Source organism: Colletotrichum abscissum (assembly GCF_030869225.1).
Source record: "Colletotrichum abscissum strain IMI 504890 chromosome Unknown Scaffold_15.1, whole genome shotgun sequence".
Lineage (NCBI taxonomy): Eukaryota > Fungi > Ascomycota > Sordariomycetes > Glomerellales > Glomerellaceae > Colletotrichum > Colletotrichum abscissum.
Window position 1 is genome coordinate 770,599 of NW_026850043.1, and position 19,775 is coordinate 790,373.

The window sequence follows — 19,775 nt, forward strand, 5'->3', positions numbered from 1 at the left end:
CCATTTGTCACTCCTGTCAAGACATGAAGGACCGAGTCATCAAAGTTCAAGAGGGTCCAGATTCCCCTTTCTACCTTACGCATAGCAGTTGTCTTACGATTACAATTACACCGTGCCATCATTGATTCCGGAAGTTTCTAGTCTATGGAACAGTTCGAAACTGTCGCTCTTGACCACACCGGGAATCTTTGATAAACACAAAGTGTCATTTAGACCCTTTTATAGTTTCGATGTTTTGACGGTAATTGATTCACCCTGTAACCATCGGGATGACACCTGCGCAGATGAAAACACTTCAGCACCTGCCGTTCGATGCAGGCTAGATGCATGCTTCAAGCGTTACCATAGCAAGGTCCACGATGGAGTCTATCTCGAAGTAGAACATCCAAATTCGAACGAGATTCTAACATGGCATGACGAGTGGACCCTTGTGACCAACTCTGGCCTAATCGATGGCAAGGAAATATCGTGTACGGCAAGAGAGCGCTGGGCGCCTCAAGCAGTTCGAGTTGAGTCAGTGGACGGTGGTCCATTTCAGCTTTCGCCTACGAGCCGTCTTTCTGAACGCGAAGGAGACGAGACTTTTGGCAGGAGGAAGAACGTGATTTGAAAATTTGTACCGCCGGAGTGTGTATGGCGAATAGACGCAATCTCCTGGCGAGCGATTACCTCCACGTTGCAGGACATCTTGCAGAACAACGTCACGACAGCATGTTGGATGGTAGACCCGGAGTAATAACGGGCCCAACCTGGTTGAAACAAGTCTACGCGCAAGCCGCTGGCAATATCTCCACGGTCGATAATTTGGCCCGCGGGTTGGCAATTTCGACGACTGCGGGCATGCGCAACAAACCATACGACGGCCTCGACGACAAGCGAATAGCAGAACTTTATTCAGGCCTGAGAGCAGTAGTGGGTGTGACCCTTATCACCGACACATGTGTCTACGTTCATTGGCTCTGGGTCGGAAATCCAGTTGCACTCCTAGTGCTTCAATGGACATTCTGCGCTCTGGTGCTGGCGAACCAACGTTCTAGCCCTAGTAATGGCGGACAGCAATATATGGCATAGAAATCATCACCTCTGGCGCTCTTGTTCAACGGACTGGACGGGGATCTTCCCAAAAGGCATGGAGGCTTATATACGCTGAAGAAATTGAACTAAGTGGCGGAAAGTACTATTGTGCAAATGGTCCGCGTTGATGGCTCTAAGGAAAAGGCATTGAGATTTTGCGAAAATAAGGCATAGCTTTAGATGTTAACAAAGGCCCGTCCGCTGATTAGTTGACTTCAGACATCCTTTCTTACATCTACGCTGGAGATCTAAAGGTTTTAACTAGGACACGTACGCCTACGCTCTCACATCTTTTACCCATCGGATACTCGCATGCCATGTGCTAGCCAAACGACAGATTATCCATATTGACCTGCATTGTCAAAAGCTCCAGGCTTCAGACTGCAGTCTACCTCCGAACCCTAAACGCCCCATCATCCTCCTGGTTCGATACAGCCCCAAGAGGAAACCTCTCCTCATCCTTGAAAGTGATAGGCGAAACAATACGACCCGGAAACCACACATTGAAAGCTGCAGCGCAGAGGAACATGAGCGATGTGTCGAGACAATACAAATACACCTCTGTAGTCTGAAGCACGCCGTCCCGTCCCTCAGCAAACTCAGCCACTCGGAAAATCGACCGCACCAGAATAAGGAACGAGGTAGCGTAGAGGACCATGATGAACTGCCTCCACGGTCGCCGCCCGTTCATGCTCGTTGTCGTCGGGTGGTTAATGATTCGATAGTGGAAGACGGAGATGGTGACGATGAAGGCTGCGAAGAAGAGGATTTGAATCCCGAGACCTACGAGGATGATGTTTTGGCCACGGTCGAGTCCGTCTTTGTCACTTGCACCGGAGAGGATAGCTCCGCCTATTTAGGGAATGAGTCAGTCTTTCCGTCAACATCACAGGTGACGACGATTGGACACTGGGCTTACCAATGCACTGGAAGGCGAACGAGAATACGTCTCCGAACACAAAGATCTTTGTCATCCATCCGACGGGAATAATTGATAGATGGCCCGCTTCCAACGAGTCGATAATGCGACCTAGGAGCATGTAGATCGAGGCTGCGTACAGTGCTGGGGCAAGCAACGGTAGAAGAGTCTGGATGATGAACGGGACCTGTGAATAATTCGGTGTTTCGGATGCGTTCATTGCTCGACTCCCGTATCCAATGCTTTCAACTATTCAGCAGTTCATCAGTGGTCAGGCTTCAAGTAATCAACGGGTTTCAGTGGCCTCTTACAGTTGACACCGATGAAAAAGGCGATCCAGTACCAAGTCTTCGCCCGCTTGAGCTGAATGGAATGTATTACACCACTAATACCGAACAGCACGGCAAAGGTCACTGCTGCAGCGAGAGACGGGTCGTAAGGATACTTGGAAGGCTGTTGGTCCATTGTCGCATTAATGCTTTCCTCTCCTGTATTCTGAATAAAACTCGTTCAATCACAACTGTGTCCGCTGGTTTTGACCTTCCTCGTGCAAATACAAGATCCACCGTTCGCTTTATAGAGAGCCATGATCATATTTCGGACTCCATTGATGCGCGCTGGCTGAGCTATTCATGGTGTTTCTGTTACAACGCCCTGTATCAATAACAACATCAGAGGTTGGTGTTGAGGCAGTGCTCGGGGTCCAATTTCCCAATCCGCTCCTAGTTTCCTCGGGGAAAATATAGTTCGGGGAGTTTAGAGCCTTCGACGTCTAAACATGCGGGCCCTACGTAGATGCCGAGCCGGCGTCAAAAGTAAGCATACGAGATCGACAGGGGGTAAGCCGCGCTTCCGCGTTCTCCCCATGCACCGATAATCTTCATAGTCATGTCCGAAATAGTCGCCATGGAGATCTTGACTCGCTACTTACAGTACAGAAACTCAGCCATGATGCGGGTGACGACGCGTTAGATTAACAATGGATCAACCTTCTTACGTCTCGAGCGTATCACGACCTGTTTCGACAGGGCTGGAAAACGCCATCCTCGTAAGAATGGGGTTGGAGGGAACCCTTTACGAGCTGAGTGTACGCGTCACCCTATCTTCAACTTACTTCAGTCATCAAGCTCCAACCGACTGCTCACTGTCATGATGGGGCTCTTCTATGATACTTTGGCAAAGGGAAAACTACTCCCGAGCTGCCACCGGGGCCGAAACACAGCTTACGAGACGACGACTGAAGGTTCAGGCCGTGGTGAATGCGCTGTTCTCATTTGCCTCGGTAGCTGTATCTCAGGTACGGCGCCGACGTGTCAATAACCTCCGGATGAACTAGGCTCTTGTCAGGCCAAACTTCAAGCGCTATTTGCCTGCGCGTGCATAAATCAATAGGTTGGTTACCCATAATGGGATACAATTCAAAAGGGGACAATATAACATGGTTGATATCCCAACGTCAAAAAATAGAAGTCATAGATTCGTAACCTGCGCCATCTAACCGAAAAGAGTATACCGGTAAATCGTCCAGTACCTGGAGGCGACAAACCATGCCCCAAAACCTGCGTTGGGGCGCATGTGAAACTATAGGGTTACTAATCCCATCCATACATATACGCAAATCCCTTCCCGGGATTGCAAAGCCAACGGAGTTCCTTTTTTTTCTATTGGGGAATAATAATGGTAAAATCGTCCTGAACAATCCAATTCCCTGCTGATAAACAATGCAACAAAGTCCGTCTCGTAGTGTACGAGGTCTGTAAATCGCCTTCTGTACATTCAATCTCGTACTGAATAACAAGTCATGCGCCTGGCCGGCACAGGTAACTTATGTGAGAGTTGCCAGCATAGCGCGCATGATTCCAGGAGGAGGACCTGAAAACTCTCGCGTTAGCCTGGGCTCTGACTTGACGAGACGGTGACGAAGCGTACCTTAGTAGTACTTTGGTACGCTGATGGCCATCCTACCTTTCTTGTCCTTCTCAATCCGCACCCCACGCCGCGGCTCCTCGACCTTCTCGACCTTCTCCTCGAAGAGGACTACAGCGCCATCGGGCATCTGTTCAGCACGGACGAGTTCGCGGCTCCTTCCGTGCTTGCGCTCGTGAAGCTCAGCCTCAAGAGCCTTGATCTCGGATCTGATATTCTTGCGAGACCGAGACCGGCTACGGCGACGCTCAGCGACCGCCATGGGTCCGATAGGGACCTCTTCGCTGTACTCGCGGCGCTCGTATACGACTGGTGTTGCGGTCGTCGATGTTGTGTAGGATGTGGAGCTGCGAGCAGGAGAGACATCGCGGATGATGGTAGTCTTGTTGACCACCTCGTGAACGGGAGCGGGAGGTGGCGGAGGAGGCGCCTCATAGTAGACGGATGGGGGAGCAGGAGGGTGAGCAGAAACGACGGTTGGGGGCGCGGGAGGCGGCGCCACTGAAGCAGGCGCCGGTGGAGGAGGAGGGACATGGATGACAGTCGGGGGCGGCGGGGGAAGGGCAGCAACCGGCGGAGGGATGGTGTAAATCTCCTCGTGTCGTTCTTCATGCTTGCCAGCCGATGATCGAGCTGCGGCAATCTCCAATTCACCTGGCATCATGTCAGCTGCTGTCAGATGGATGAAAGCACATGGAATCACTTACTCTGCTTGTACTCCTCGCTGAGCTTCAGGAGTTCATCGATGTTGTCCTGGCCGAGAGCTTTAAGAACAATGATGGTGTTACCCTGGGAAATAAATGTGTTAGTTCAAAGTTGGCGCGCTCGATTGAAGCGAAACTTGCCTCTTCAATGTAAGGATATTCCAGGTCGATGAGCGCGCGCTTGGAAACCAGGCGCTGTGGGATGCGGGTCTTGCCCTTCTTCGGGTAGGAGCTGCGAACAGTCGTCGCGGTCTTGGTGGTGGTGCTGGTCGACCTGCTGGAGGTGCTGCTTGATCGTGAGCTGCTTCGGTGCGAACTCTTTCTGGTTGACCTTGACACCCTAGACTCTCGGCTGCGGTCTCTACGCCGGCGTGAAGTAACGACCTCACGCTCCTTCACCCGCTCAGGCATGCCGCGGAACTCCTCGTCGCCGTAGTAGCCTGGTTCGGCGATCTGGATCTCGTCGTATCGTTGAGATGGTGCGGGGCCCAGCTGGCGGGTGCGGGGCAGAGGGATTGGAACGTATGGAGGGGCCCGGTAATCGTCGCGAGGGCGAACATCTTCTCGGCGGGCTGGCGGGGGATATTCCTCACGCTCATAAAAGCGGAGAGGGCGACGGTCAAAGGTGTCGAGGGAAGATTGACGACGGAGCATGGTCGGGCGGCGTGGTGGCGAGGCCTCACGGACTTCTCGTTGCTCTCTTTCGAAGAAAAGACGACGATCAAACTCCCGGTCCAAAGGTTCTCCGCGACGAGGACCATAACGGTCTTCTTCGACGTAGCGGCGGTCTCTTACAGAATCCTCTTCGTATCCGCCGCGATGTCCGCGGTCAAATGGGCCACGGTCGAAGCGCTCATCGGAGTGATCTCTGCCGCGGCGAGGCGGTGGGCGATAGTCATCACGTTCCTCGAAGCGGCTTCTTTCCTCGAATCTGCTTCGTTCGTCGGGATAGCGACGATCATCTGGATAGCGGTCTCGCTCCCGTTCTTGCATGAAGCGGTCGCGGTCCCAGCGCTCAGCACGGCCGGCCATTTTGGTTGATGGTTAACGTATGTGTGGTTGGAAGTGAAAATAAAGTCGATCTCGGGTATCACAAAATATTGCAGAAAAATAGCGGTGGTCGTGAAATTAGGAATCCGGGATGTCACAGGTGATGGGTTGTTCCCGGGAGGTTGTGGAATGATCGGGTGATGACAGGAGTTCGTGGTTGTGAATCTCGAGAGAAGTCGCTCGTATTGCGAGAGTCGAGAATCAGGGCGATGACGACACCTCTAGGGAGAGAGGGCCAGAAGAGAGCGAAGAAAGAGGGGAAAAGCGGGAATAATGTGTGTGATCCAGTGTCGCAGCAGAGAGCGAGTGAGTGAGTGGTGGGATGGCTGGCCCCCTAACGTAAGGTATGCGAACCCAGGCCAATAGCGCCGGTAGTGTCGGTGAAGGCCGTTGACCCGCCTTGGGTCCAGTGGGCTATTTTGGAATTTGGATTGGATAATGGAGTAGCGGCGCCGCCCTGCGTTAGAGTGGCGTGCGAGTGGCTTCTTCCAGGGTTTATGAGACTGGTATGTGACACTGTAACACTGACAATGTATGGTGAGTGAGTGAGTGGGTGAGTGAGTGAGGCAGGCGATGAACCCCTCTTCGTGGTTTGGCTGACTGGTATGGTAGTGGGCGAAGACGGGTGATGCGATGGAAAGCCGGACTGAACTCGACAAGTGACTGGACTCGGTGTTCTAGACTCTCTTGTGTGTGTCGTGTGTGGTGGTAGGCGTGGGTGGTAAACGGCCTATGAGAAGGCAATGTGAAGCCAGGAAGCAACCTGGAACTCTACCAGCTGACCTCACGAAAATGGGCCTGTGACAGTAGACCCGATAATGGTCCTCCGTCTACTTGACACTCCCCAACAACGATCCTGAAGCTGACTGTTCTTGCTGAACCACCGGAGCTGCGAAATGTGATACGGGCACTCGCACTGGTCCAAGCCGTGAGTGGTGTCGTTTTTAAGGGTCCTTGCGAAAAGAGAACAGACAGACGAAAAGGTGGTGGCTGGGAAAAAACGAGGCGGTTTTGTAGTTTAAGTCTTGGACACGACACGGAGATTTGTGGTGGAGTGGAAAAGCAGGCTTCTTGGAACGACGGACGGAAGCCAGGACAGGGTTGGCTTGGTTCGTCAGACTGAACGAGGAAGATGGTGGTGTTGGCGATGCTGCTTGAGCGATGATCCCAGCTTGCCTGGCCTTCTCTGGATGGTCCAACGGTCTGGTAGGGAGAAGATGGCCGCTGTTAGTTATGCGACGGACTGATGGCCCGCAGCTCTCCCGCATGATGCCAGAAACACCAATAGGGATGCAAAAGTGCATTCGACTTCGGTATCCAAAGCCTGTTTCGTCGTTGGACAAGCTATTGACCGCAGCATGGCATTTTGCGCGAGGAGCGACAGTGATTGTCGGTCCTTAACGAGGGCCATCAGTGCCGTATCGGTCATCGCACCCGCCGTCCAAACCTGGCGGGAGACGAGGGGGCTGTGGCAACAAGGCTACTCCTTGTAAAAAGCCCTTCCCGAGGCCTGCGTCGTTGCTTTTCGCTGCGGTTCTGCCCATCTGACCATTCCAGACCCGGTCCAACGCGGCCTTTAGCCTTAGTGGCCCAGTCCGCTTTTGTGCCCTCTCGAACCTGACGTCGCCGCTTGGGCAGCCATCGACGGGGCGCCTGTTTGGAAAAGCGCAGCCAGGAGTGAGCCTAGGACTCCATTCCGGGCCAGATCTACCAGCCTGCGCACAGCGGGATCCCGTACGGAGCCATGGAGCCCGCTGGGTGTCCCATCGTCCATGGACCGCGGTCCCGTCGTTGGGCTTGAACGGATCGACGGGAAATGGAGAGGATGGGGGATGCCAGACAGTCGGATGGGTGGGTGGGAAAAGAGGTTAATTGTCGTCCGGGCGGCGTAAGTTGTAACAGTGGGATGGGCCGACGTTGGAAACTTCCAAACTCTTTCTTCGCTGTCAAGTGTCTCGTCCTTTCGTCTCGTCTGCCCTTTGGCATAGCGTTCGCTCCCGCCTCGGCCCTTGCCTTGCGCTTCCTCTTCCGCAGAACACAGTTGGAAACTGGCGGGCTTCTCTGCCGTCACTGTGCTTGTGCTGTGACTCGCTGCGCCAACATGCCTTGCTCAGCTTTGTCTCTGTGGGGGTTCGAGTTGACCGCCACCCTGCTCGATGACGTCGGGTACCAAATATTGGTGCGGTCTGCACTCTACTGTGTAGACGCTGTGTGCCCATTGCCCAACCAGCCGCCGCCTGGTCTGGGGCACTGCGGCAGTGATAAGGCGTCCCGGTGTGGGCTATCAGAGTCGCGAATCGTGAGGCGTGGTGGATGTGTGAGAGGGGGCCCTTGGACTCTGGGGCCTTAGAAGAATTGTAATTCTCTACTGTCGAAGCGACTTCTGAGTACCTTATTATCGAAGAAAGTTAATTCTTTCTAAGTTATAAGTATAAGAATATAATTTTAATAAAATAGTATAGTACCTACTTAGTACTTAAATTAAGATACTTTTTTAAGCTTATTATAAAAAAAAATAACTATATTACTAACTACTTATTATTAAGGTTTATAAGTAGTATTATAGCTTTAATTATAATAGCTTTACTTATAATAAATAAAAAATCTAATTATAAGTTTTTTAAAAACCTCTAATTAAGAGCTATAAGAGCCTCTAAGTATACTAAGTTAAAATGCTTACTAAGATATTAATAACTAAACTAACTTTATAATAATAACTTTAATAAAATACTTAGTAAATAATACTAGAATCCTTATTAATATTAAGTACGATTTATAAAATATAATAACGTAACTATAGAGTATTATTAATATATTTTACGCTAAGAAGGGTATTATTAATATTAATAAGATAAATAGGGCTATATTAATATAGCGCCTTAGTTTCTTTTTATAACTTAAGAATAATCGTTTTAAATAATATTAAAAGTTTATTAAAAAGCTCTCTTAAGTACTCCGGTATATTTATTATTATTTTTATAATAATAAAACTTCTAATACCTATATATAAGAGTAAGTTACTTATTTTTAAATAGTAATATTAGTTTATTAATAAGTTATTAAAACTACGATTCTAGTAATTTTTTAATAAGGGAGAGGGTAAAATAGAAAAAAGGATGGGTAAGAAAAGGGTTAAGGTTAAATAGTACGGAATTCGAGGGCAGGGTAGCGTCTATATATACTGCGGCAATCCTCTAGTAATACAAAACGATGGAGTTAAACAGTGGTCGAAGCGACTTGGGTGCCCGATGGCGGCCCTATTGGCCGTTAAGGAGACGTTGGGAGCCGGGGTGTCCCCATTCCGGGGGAGCATTGGTAGTTTGCGCTTGTGTATTTAGCATTGTTCTCTTTGTGCGCGGGCTGTTGCTTGTCAAATTACAGTTTTGCTTGTCGTTGCCCTCTGCCTGTTGAACACGGAGTGTATATTGTTGGAAATTTGCACAGCGGAGTGGTGAGACTGACTCGATGGCATAAGAGAATCAGATGAGGCGAGGCAGCTTTGTAAATGTGCGTTGTGGTTTGGAAGAGAATGCGGTGCCAGTCGTCGAGTTCTCCTTCGGGTCTAACCATTGTACGAATACGTACTTTGCTGTCTGCTCCTTCCCGTCCCTTGAACCTGAGGTGCGTTATCTGTTCCGGTACGTACCTGCTTATGTCATACGGGATAAGATAAGAAAATGCACGTGCGAGGCCCGCCATGGTGGGTCGTGTTTGTCCAACCAAATCGTGACTCCGGTACGTACTCGGTACTGGCATTCTATTGGTCCACAAGGACAGAGCCCAGGCGATGCCCCCCCCTCTCAAAGTTCTCAACCCATTAACCACGAATCCACGACTCAATTGCTATCGTTCGTTTCCATCAGACTGTACTGTTCTGGGGACTCCCCAGATGGACCGCGGATTCTAGACCGGACCGCCGCCGGAAAGGGCCATTACCTGGCTGTTGCTTTCTCAAACCAAAACTCTCAAAGGAACTTCAATCCAAGCCGTTCCCTCCAACAGCCAAGGCACCTACCCAGCACCAACTATCTCGAGTCAAGCATAGCACGTTGAGCAAAGAGACCATTGATGTGATAGATATTCGCCCACAGCCCTCGCACGACCGTTTGGGCGACCACATCTTCGGAATTCGATGCAGTTTGAGGCCTCAAGGAACACACGAGCGGCCTTAGTCGATGCATTCAGTGTGTGTGTCTCCAGGCGATGAATCTACGCCATCTCGCGTGGGACTATGTACGGAGTACAGCCACGGCCCAATCTGGCGGGATTCGACGCTATCGACGTTAAGCTTAGCTTTTCCCGCCTCTCCAGGTTCTGGGCTTCGGATGCGTCTCTTTTCTTCCCCGGATCAGCTCCTCCCATCGGATGCTATACCTAGCTTGACGAGGTCTCGACCGTGGGCAATCATCCATCTTGGTGAACGACATTGCCTTGCCCGGTCAATGACCGTTTGGGCAAGAGTTCGCGGAATCTGCCATAGACAACATCAATTGTTCACTCGGATGGCGCCAAAAAATTAACAAACCCCGCGAAACAACATGAGGCATTTCATTTGCCAAGAGAAGACGCTCATGGTCTGCCTTGTAACCTCGGAACCCGTTGACACAAGCCGTGGACGCTTTCCGTACGGCGCAGAGCACCAACCCCGGTAGGCCAAGTCGCACAGAGAGGACTTCCGAACCCCCTTTCCGATAGTCGATGAATCCAGATCCGATGGGGAAAGCACGCCGTCGCGATGAGGAAGTTGGCGTCTTCTTATATCACCGATCATTCCGAGCTAACGGAATACTCAACAATCCATTGACCTATTGCGGATTCAGGGATGAATATGTTTTGGCGGACTTTCCGAGAAGCGGATATCCCGGATTTCAGAGCGGTCTTCACTGCAAGCAGAAGTCAGCAAAACGCCTCAACAAGCCAAAGATCAGCTGGCCACAGCATCCGAACACCAAAAGCAAAGTTGGAGAAATGGAAGTTGGGGGTCGACCTGTCGAAAGCAAGAGGGGTATGGGGACAGCAACGTGGTGTCCCAGCCTATTCACAATCACGGACGACTAGACGTCGACTAGACTCCGCCGGACCCCAATTTGAGTTCCATCACCACGACTCCAAGGTTGGCACGTCGCAATAGCGGATGAAGCCGCGCGCGTTCATGGGAAAACCAACTCAACCATTCGCGACATCTTCCAATCGGCTCTCCGGAGGTCTTGCATCTGATATATGATGCGGCGCTCAAACCCCGTGCTTGACAAGGTCCAGCTACCTAGTTCGCATCCGCCCCACGCACGCACGCACGAACGGCAGCTGCAACTTGTGCCCGGTGTGGTTTTCTCTCCCGTACAGATGCACGCCCGAATCTAAAGTCCGCGGCCTGTAATCTAAGCTCGTGCTCTGGTTGCCGACTAGGAGTGCCGATATTGACTCCCGAAACGTGTCGGGAATGGAGCGTGATCTGCATTCCTCCCCAGTTACGCCGAGTTGAGCCTAGTCGACATGGAAGGCTGGACAAGGGCTGCTTGCGACCTAAGCCGTTGTTGACGGGTCTGGAGGGAGAGAGGCACAGAAGCTGGCGCAATGTGATGCTCTATTCGGGAAGCTGCAGTTCTGACATCTGCTTATCGGCACGGCTGCAAGACAAGATTCGGCCAAATATTCGTGTCTGCTGCTGCAGTTACCTCGAAGAAGCAGCTGCTGCAGCGCGTAAACATACATCCATCTCATCACATCGCCAATCTTGCAATATTGTTGCTTGTTCGCCAATCCTGAGACTGGCATCGTTGCAACGGTCGTAGCAGACCCAAATTACCATCTCAACACGTCATCAGAGTGAGCATCTTCCTCACTGGCTGGCATGTCCCCCGATGTGGGAGTGGAATGGATCCGATAACATGGGCCGCGGTCCTGCAAGTGTTGCTTGGTGCTGGCTTGGTGCCGTTTCCCGAGCTCGCACCCGATGCAGATTGGATGTGAAAAGAGGCGTCCGCTCTTGTGGATGTCTACCCCGCGTTGTTTGGTGTGTGGGATAAGCCGTCTGGGGTAGCTAGGTGCCACGCCTCCACCTCCAATCTGGGACAAGGGGGAAAGACAAGGGTCGCTAATGAGATATCTATCTCGCCAGCCTGGACCAGCCTACGGGATTTCCAGCTGGCCCCCTTGAGACCGTGTTTTGTTGAGTCAGTCGTCTCGACATTGAAAAGGGTCCTTCATCCCCTGCCAGATTCGAGAGTTTCCCTACCCCAGGTTACCTCTTCGACACCACGCCGAAGTCGACATTTCGCTCACAAAGGCATTCGGCTGAGCGACGCACCGCGCTCTCCTTTCATCATGAGTAACGATAAGCCCACCGTCGAGAACATCGACGACATCAACGCCAAGATGGCGCAAAGGTCCTCGTACGACGCGAAGCTTGACCCGGAAAAGTAAGACACGTACAGCAGCGCACTACTATCCAGAAACCTGGTTGACCCCTTATCGTCAGGCACACCGAGCAGTCTCTTGCGTACGACCCGACCGTAGAGAGAAAGCTTAGGCTAAAGATCGATCTCATGATTGTGCCAACGGTCGCTCTGCTTTACCTCTTCTGCTTCATTGACAGAGCCAACATTGGTTTGTTTTTTTCGGCTCGTTACAATGTTGACAACGACTTACAACTTCCCCAGGCAACGCTCGCATTGCAGGTCTCGAGAAGGACCTCGGCATGGCAGGCTACGACTACAATGGAACACTCAGTGTCTTTTACATCAGCTACATTCTATTCGAAATTCCCGCCAACATCCTCTGCAAGGTCATGGGGCCCGGATGGTTCCTCCCCCTTACCACCTTGCTCTTTGGCATCTGCTCAGTCGGCACTGCTTTCGTCCACACCGTCCCACAGCTCATGGCAGTCCGATTCCTTCTCGGCATCTTTGAGGCTGGAATGTTGCCAGGTATTGCCTATTACCTGTCCCGCTGGTACCGACGATCCGAACTCGCCTTCCGCCTCAGCTTGTACATTGTCATGGCGCCTTTGGCTGGAGCTTTCGGTGGTCTCTTGGCCTCTGCCATTCTTCGCCTCGATGGATTCGGAAGCATCCATACATGGCGCATGATCTTTGCCATCGAAGGAATCATCACAATTGGGCTGGCGCTCATCGGCTTCATTACCCTTACCGACCGCCCCGCCTCTGCTCGCTGGCTCACAGAGGCCGAAAAGGATCTCGCCGAGACCCGTGTTCGCTCTGAGCGTGTTGGTCAGACTCAAGTCCTCGACAAGATGGACACCAAGAAGCTCCGTCGGGGAATTTTCGCACCTGTTACGTTGGCAACATCGTTTGTCTTCCTGTTGAACAACGTCACTGTGCAAGGCCTCGCTTTCTTCCTGCCAACGATCGTCAGGGGTATCTACCCCACGGCGACTGTTCAGCGCCAACAACTCTTCACCGTCCCTCCCTACGTTGTTGGAGCCTTCTTCACCGTCCTGCTGCCACTGCTCAGCTGGCGCCTCGATCGCCGACAGATCTTCTTCATGATGTCTGCACCGCTGGCAATGATTGGTTATATCATGTTCCTGGCTTCAAAGGACCTCTCAGTGCGCTACGGTGCCACTTTCCTCATCACGTCAGCTGTATTCGCCCTCGGCGCCCTCACAAACGCCCAGGTCGCCGCGAATGTCGTGTCCGACACGGCACGTAGCGCAGCGATTGGAACAAACGTTATGTTTGGCAACGTGGGAGGCCTCATTTCAACTGTAAGCCTACCCCCCTTCCCCATTATAGCCTTTGATTGTATACTAACTCGTGGCTTTAGTGGGCTTTCTTGCCATGGGACGCACCCAACTACCCAATCGGCAACGGATTGAACCTGGCGACCTGCAGCATGATTTTGATTACCTCGACTCTCACGTTGTTCTGGATGAAGCGAGACAACCGTAGACGTGAGGCCCGAAACGTCGAGGCCGAGTTGCAGGGCTTATCGAGACAAGAAGAGAGTGATTTGGATTGGAAGCACCCTGCTTTCAGGTGGAAGCCCTAGATGGCTCCAGGAAGCGAGGAATATCTGCTTGAGGGATTTAGCCATACGATGCGACAAACTTATTGTCGAATTGATTATATACCATCACATGATCTGATGTGCACGCTCTAATACGAAGTTGACCGTTTTGTTCTCAATTAGATCAATGGTGAGTTGGCAGCTTCACAGGGCCAGTTGGCTATGAGGCACGCTCCTCAGAGCCACGCCACTCGTATTTCCAGAAAGCGAATTCATCATGTCTTTGTTTGTCTCATCCACCGATATTCAAAACAAAGATTTCCAACGCGACCCTGAATTCAAAAGTCGGCAGGTACGGTTGCCTGTGCTAGGTCCTTCCATTGAGATGATGCTGCCTCATTTGGGGGGGCGGGGGGGTTCCTTCTGATTCTCTTTCTCTTCCTCTTTTTCTCGCCCTCCTCACCTTTTCAACGTCATCAACTGGAGTTTGGTACACTCCTCTCTCTCTCTCTCTCTCTCTCTCGCCCCGAACGCTATCACCACGACGTACACTCTGCAGCCATGGCTACTCCCAACGGAACAGAGCCACCCAATTTCGGCAGAGGTAAGCCAGCCCAATTGCCTCGCCCCGTACCTTCCACATGTTGATACCTCGCAGAAGAACTCGAATCGCGGTTCAACTCCGTCATGACGCTGTCCCGTTCTGAAGCTCCACGCGCCCTTGTGCAGCAAGCTGCGGCCGCGCTTCTTCTGGAATCAGGGCTTCTTTCCAGAGAACAATCCCTTCTCCATTCTTTGCTCACTCATGTCCCCGAGGGATATGTTGAGCACGCGGAAGAAGCGCTCAGGCATGCCAACCTAGCCGCATCCACCATGTCGATCATCTACCCTGTCATTGGAGATGATGCGCAGCCACTGATCACCATATTGGAGATGTCCCTGGAGAAAGCGCGTCGCTGCAAGGCCATCGTTGACCGCGCGGTAAAGGAGAAAGTGTTCGTGTCACCCCTTCCTTCTTTCTTTCCTGATACTATACCAACTTTAAACATATCCGGGCTAATGTACTTGGAATAACAGGGTTGACACACAAGTTATGATGAATCTTTTTGCCAATGAAGACGAGCTGAAGCTATTCCTCAAGCGATACATCGCTGCCATGGACGCCGCCCATGGACCTCCTCAGACCCTGCCCGCGGATGACCTTTTACTCGATGGAGCGTCTGCTTCTGATCCCGAGACGAGTTTGCTGTTCAGCCGCCTCTCGGTTCGTCTGCGATTCGCCAAAGAAGCTACGGAAGCCGCTTCCGAGGATCCTGACCCAGAGGATGCTGCTACTCCCGAGAACACTACCCCCAAAGTCCAAGAGACCAGCGGCAATACTCCTGATGCGGCGATCAAGCCAGAGCTTATCTAAGACCTCAGACCGAATATCATTCACAAGGCGGACTCCAGACGTTTCCTGCTGTCTACTTTGTCCGACATAGATGGCATTATCACAAGTTTCCTCATCTGCGTTGTACGTGCCGCACCCGAGTGTCAGAGTGCTCATGCTAACGGAGTGCAAGAGACTAATCACGATCTTCTGCCTTTGGTGTCTAGTTGACGCGTGTCTTGAGCGGCCAATATCGACTCTCATTATCGTACAGTCTCACTACGCTATCATACTCAACGGTTCTTTGCGGGTATGGGCGATGGGCGGAAATCTTGTTCTCGATTGGAATAAGGCCCTGGGAAAGCGCCACGGGTCTGGAGAGGATAGAACTCTATCATACAGTACGCAAGAAAAGCAGCCATGTGCTGTTTGATAAAATTGCTATCCAATACTATGTGCAAGCCTAAATATCTATCTAAAACGCTTCATCCAAAATTCCTCAGTACAGAAACCGCCACCACCTCACAACTTGCTCTTCCCCGGCGCACAGCACGACTCCCCAGCAGCCGCACCGCCCGTAAAAGCAAGCTTGCTCACCCCATCCGCCGCCTCCAGCGCGCCCTTGCCGGCCGCGACCTGGCTCGGCGTGCTGCAGTAGCTAGGCGGGACGTCCATGACGGGGTTGTTCGCGAAGAAGTTGCGCGGCCGCAGGAGGAGGGTGATGGGTTCCACGGGCATGATGGGGAAGTCCTCGGGCGCGGGGATGTGGGTGACGCCGAAGGTGTGCCAGAGGACAATGTCCTCTTGCTCGATGGACTCTGTGCCGTCGCCGATCCATTCAGGGATGCCGGAGGAGGGCTCGCCCGAGGTTTGGGGGACGTGGCGGCCCGCGGGCCAGAGTTCGTCGTCGCGGTCTGTTGGGGTTGGTCAGCTTTAATTCCAGCCGAAGATGTGATGAAATAATGAGAAGGAGAGAGGTAGAGGGGGGAGGGAAACTCACACTTTGTGACGTGCACAGCATGTCGTGCAAAACCAGCGCGCTTCCACACCAACGACCCCTCCTTGGGCAACAACCCAGGAACCTCCCTACTAACAAGCTTATAACTCGCCGGCTTCCCGCTGTACGGATGCAGCTTATCCGTATTCGCAATCTCCCACGTGCGGCTCGTCGACCCGTCGTAGTCGGTCTTTGACTTGCCCGTGGTGTCGAGCTTGGTCTTCTTGGCGTAAAACGCGTTTCCGTAAAAGTTCTCGGGGGACCCGACGGGCGCGTCGGAGGCGACGGCGTCGGCGACGAAGACTGTGTTGCGGGGGCCGTCGATGTTGGCGTCGACGCGCAGGCAGAAGAGGTGCTGGTGGTTGTGGGCGTTGACGCCCGGGTAGACTTGGGTGCCCCAGCCTTTTGTGTCTTCGCCTGGGTTGAGGGAGTAGGTGTTTAGGATGCCGGTGAGTTTGATTTCGGGCTGGATTGTGCCGTCTTGCTTGTGGGGTGTTAGTCTCTCGTCTCTGGTATTCTTCAGTAAAGGGAACCTACGTGGAAGATCCATTGGATTGCGTATTCGTAGTTTGCGGCGGTAAAGATTTGCTGGATGATGAGCTTGCGGCCGCGGGTGACAATGACAGAGTCGTCGCGGAAGTCAGTGTGCTTGAAGAGAATGCCACTGTCCTCCTCGTGGATGCAGATGGCGTTCTTGATGGTGCGCACGCCGCCGTTGCGGGTGGGGAACTCGGCGTCGAGATAGTGGATCTCGCCCTTGCAGTCGCAGCCGAGCGAGAGGCTGTTTGTCATGTATCCGGCGCCGTACTCGCCCAGGTCGAAAGCGTGCTTACGCTGGTGAGGGTGCTCCGGGTTTCCGTAGGGGACGACCATTTCCGCGAGGGACAGGCGGTAAAAGATGGGGCGGACGTTGCCCTTGTCATTGTAGGTGATGTTGCTGAGGACGATGCCCTCGCGGTAGTTGAAGCCGATGTGGAAGTTCCAGTTCTGCCAGGCGATCTGGCGGCCCTGCATCTGGAAGGAGACGCCCTGGGGCTGGGTGATGTTGATGGGCTTGAGGTCGGTGCGGTAGCCGCCGGACTGCTTCTTCACGGCGGCGGGTGTGTAGTCGACGGGGGCGGCCTTGCTGAGGGGCCGGCGGACGGTGGGGATGTCGATGGCGATGATGGCCTGCTTGTCGGCGTCGTAGATGGGGCAGAAGTCGAGGGGGTACTGGTACTGGCAGGTGTCCGGGTCTGGGCGGTAGTACATGAGGGCCTGCTGGAGGCGGATGGTGTTGCCGTGGCGCTCGTCGTAGCCGATTGTCCAGGGGTCGCAGTAGACCTTGTGCATGTCGGATTTGGGGATGCCGGAGATTTCGCACTGCTCGATGACTTTGGGGTCGGTGCGGCAGATGTGTTCGACGATTTGGAGTTCTTCCATTGTGATCTGTGATTGTGGTGTTAGTCTTGGACTCGGAGGTGCAAGAATCGTGGTAAAGGTGGACTGACGATGGGCTGCACGCCTTGCATGAGCTCCCACTTGGTGATGGCGCCCGAGGCGAGGTCAACGAGGCCGTCGTAGACCTTGCCACCCTTTGCGATGACGACGACGTCGGCGATACGGGCGGGGAGGGGTGTTGTCGTGGGCGAGGCGAGCCATCTTGTCAATTCGGCCTTGCGGGGTTCGTGGAGAGAGACGACGTTGAAGAAGACGTCGCCGTGAGCCTTTGTGACGGCGGCGATGGCCTTTTCAATCTCTGCGGAAGAGAGGGGATCTAGAGGGTGCGGCGGTGCCATTGTGTATGTCTCTGTGGTTGTGTAGATCCTCTGTGTGTATGGGTATACAGGTTTCCTTGTCACCGAGAGAGGTGTTGCGAGAGGTCAATGGCGAGTGTGGAGGGTATCGAGAGAATTGCAATTGGGGATTGAGGGAAGTCGAGCTCTAGATAAAGCTACAGCTTATATCTCCAAATCGATCAAGGGGATCCTCAGAGTGAGGCCCCTCACCCCTCTTGTTCCGACCAGGAGCGCGCAAGATAGGCGCGCTCTCTTGTTCTCATCCGATGCGCGACTCGTCCCTCCAAGACCAGCCGGATCAGGCAATGCAAGCCTACGCAGTAAAGCGACCTGGGGTATTGCTCGGGGGCCGTTCAGACGACAAACGAGGTGCACCGTACCTTGCACAAGCGATGTGGCGCGTCACGCCCATTGGCAATTGGCAAAGGGCGCTGTAAGCCGTTGCGATTCGATAAGTCAAGCCATTGGACACGGTGGAGACGTCTGAATTGGTTTGATAAGAGCTTTAGCTTTAGCTTCTTAGTATTCCGGAATTGAGGTACAGGATAGGATGAATGGAGTTGTAAGGCGTGGTCAACGTTTCGTCTGGTCGACCCGATAAGGACAGTCGCACACAGACTGTGCATTAGCTGCGCATTTCCGACGATTCGTCTCCCGGGACTCGAGAGAACTCCATGAAACTCCAGGTTAGCTCAAGCGCTGGGGAGTATGAAGGAATCGTTGGTCTTGGAAAGTAATGCAGATGAAGAGACGTGGAGGGGAGAGAGACACATGGAAGAAAGTGGGGGGGAAGGCGGGACGAGGGGCTGGATGGGGAAACCCTAGACGATAAGCTCTGGTGACCTCAACCTCCGGGTGTCCTTATCAGAGGTGGACCCTCCAGGACCCACTCTCCGGGACCGGAGTTGTCGGTTTGCACGGCTGTTTTGGTGGGGCCCTGCTCGGAACCGCAGGCGCTGCCAGGTTCGGGCGAGCGGTGACTGTTCTGGCCACTCAGCAAACGCCGGGTAAAATCGCCTAATTGGGTTTAGTCAAGGACTCTGACCATTCAGAAAGAGGCTGTGAGTTCTCATGGTCGAATGCTTTACCTAAAGGCACCTCAACCAGGCATTTGGAAACTCACCCATTTCGCTGATAGGACTTAGCCGTTTCTTGCCCAAAAGTGCGAAGGTGCGAAAGTGCGAAAGGCTAGCTGGACGTCAGAGTCTTGGACGAAACCCCGATCCCTACGGCAGGATATCTAGCTCTTTTGAAGTTGTCCTTGATGGAGTAACCTGCCCTACAAATCGTGCAGCGGGCGTGTTATCGCGCCAATGTGGGAGTGCCTCAACAGCAGCCACGCGATGGGCGCAGCAACCCCCAAACATATTGCGCATTGCAGCGCGGTCTTGAACTCTGTATCAATGCCAGTTGAGAAATCGAGTACTCGGTATGATCACCGTACCTTGGTGATGGACGTGACCAGTTACAGCAAGGCGGAATACAGAACGACGATGAAGGCAGGTAGCACAATGTCCGATCCATCGGACTTAAGGGGTGCTCGTGATGACGTCAGCAAAATTTCTGCCAGCGTCGCGCTCACTCAATGCCTCAACTGTGACTTCCGTCAGGTGAAAGTCGAATGGGACATCGTTAGCCATACCGTCTGACCTATTGCTTGGGCAAAGTTGGACCCGTAATACATTCATCATCTGCCAATTTGGGACAAGGTACGTTTTGTTGTCTATTATCGGTCAGCCTCGAGACTGTGGCAACCAACTAATTGAGCCACAGCATAGAGTCATCCTCAATCAAGTCCAAGAGTCATCGGCATCAAGGGAACCTCCCAGGTACCATATTGTAGCGCAAAAGCACTTGCAAAGGCTCTTCCCGGGACAAAACCCTTTGCCTGTATTGCATGTTTAAGAGTTTGCAACATAAACTCCACACAGGATATTCCAGTCTTCGCAGTAATAAGAGCATTCTATCCGTACTATCAAGAAACGCA

General features: G+C 52.7%; 6 protein-coding genes across 6 annotated transcripts; 2 read left to right on the forward strand and 4 right to left on the reverse strand.

Annotated features, from left to right (window-relative positions):
* Positions 1 to 1,462: 1,462 nt before the first annotated feature.
* On the reverse strand, positions 1,463 to 2,458 carry CABS01_07216 (uncharacterized protein; the record flags this gene model as incomplete). The annotated part of the gene is made up of 3 exons (XM_060540580.1): positions 1,463 to 1,926; positions 1,994 to 2,242; positions 2,305 to 2,458. 3 exons carry the CDS (start codon positions 2,456 to 2,458, stop codon positions 1,463 to 1,465), a joined length of 867 nt encoding a protein of 288 aa, XP_060403465.1.
* Positions 2,459 to 3,818: 1,360 nt separating this feature from the next.
* On the reverse strand, positions 3,819 to 5,655 carry CABS01_07217 (uncharacterized protein; the record flags this gene model as incomplete). Its single annotated transcript, XM_060540581.1, has 4 exons — positions 3,819 to 3,865; positions 3,959 to 4,573; positions 4,627 to 4,683; positions 4,761 to 5,655. 4 exons carry the CDS (start codon positions 5,653 to 5,655, stop codon positions 3,819 to 3,821), a joined length of 1,614 nt encoding a protein of 537 aa, XP_060403466.1.
* Positions 5,656 to 7,098: 1,443 nt separating this feature from the next.
* CABS01_07218 (uncharacterized protein) lies at positions 7,099 to 7,344 on the reverse strand (the record flags this gene model as incomplete). The annotated part of the gene is made up of 1 exon (XM_060540582.1): positions 7,099 to 7,344. A coding segment is annotated over one exon (246 nt), but the record flags the coding sequence as incomplete, so codon positions are not given.
* A 4,653-nt stretch (positions 7,345 to 11,997) lies between these two features.
* CABS01_07219 (major facilitator superfamily transporter) lies at positions 11,998 to 13,683 on the forward strand (the record flags this gene model as incomplete). The annotated part of the gene is made up of 4 exons (XM_060540583.1): positions 11,998 to 12,092; positions 12,152 to 12,279; positions 12,333 to 13,399; positions 13,459 to 13,683. The coding sequence occupies 4 exons, from the start codon at positions 11,998 to 12,000 to the stop codon at positions 13,681 to 13,683; spliced, it is 1,515 nt and encodes a 504-aa protein (XP_060403468.1).
* A 519-nt stretch (positions 13,684 to 14,202) lies between these two features.
* Positions 14,203 to 15,055, forward strand: CABS01_07220 (uncharacterized protein; the record flags this gene model as incomplete). The annotated part of the gene is made up of 3 exons (XM_060540584.1): positions 14,203 to 14,245; positions 14,300 to 14,636; positions 14,719 to 15,055. The coding sequence occupies 3 exons, from the start codon at positions 14,203 to 14,205 to the stop codon at positions 15,053 to 15,055; spliced, it is 717 nt and encodes a 238-aa protein (XP_060403469.1).
* Positions 15,056 to 15,535: 480 nt separating this feature from the next.
* On the reverse strand, positions 15,536 to 17,788 carry CABS01_07221 (copper amine oxidase; the record flags this gene model as incomplete). The annotated part of the gene is made up of 4 exons (XM_060540585.1): positions 15,536 to 15,927; positions 16,014 to 16,494; positions 16,548 to 17,438; positions 17,501 to 17,788. 4 exons carry the CDS (start codon positions 17,786 to 17,788, stop codon positions 15,536 to 15,538), a joined length of 2,052 nt encoding a protein of 683 aa, XP_060403470.1.
* Positions 17,789 to 19,775: the final 1,987 nt, after the last annotated feature.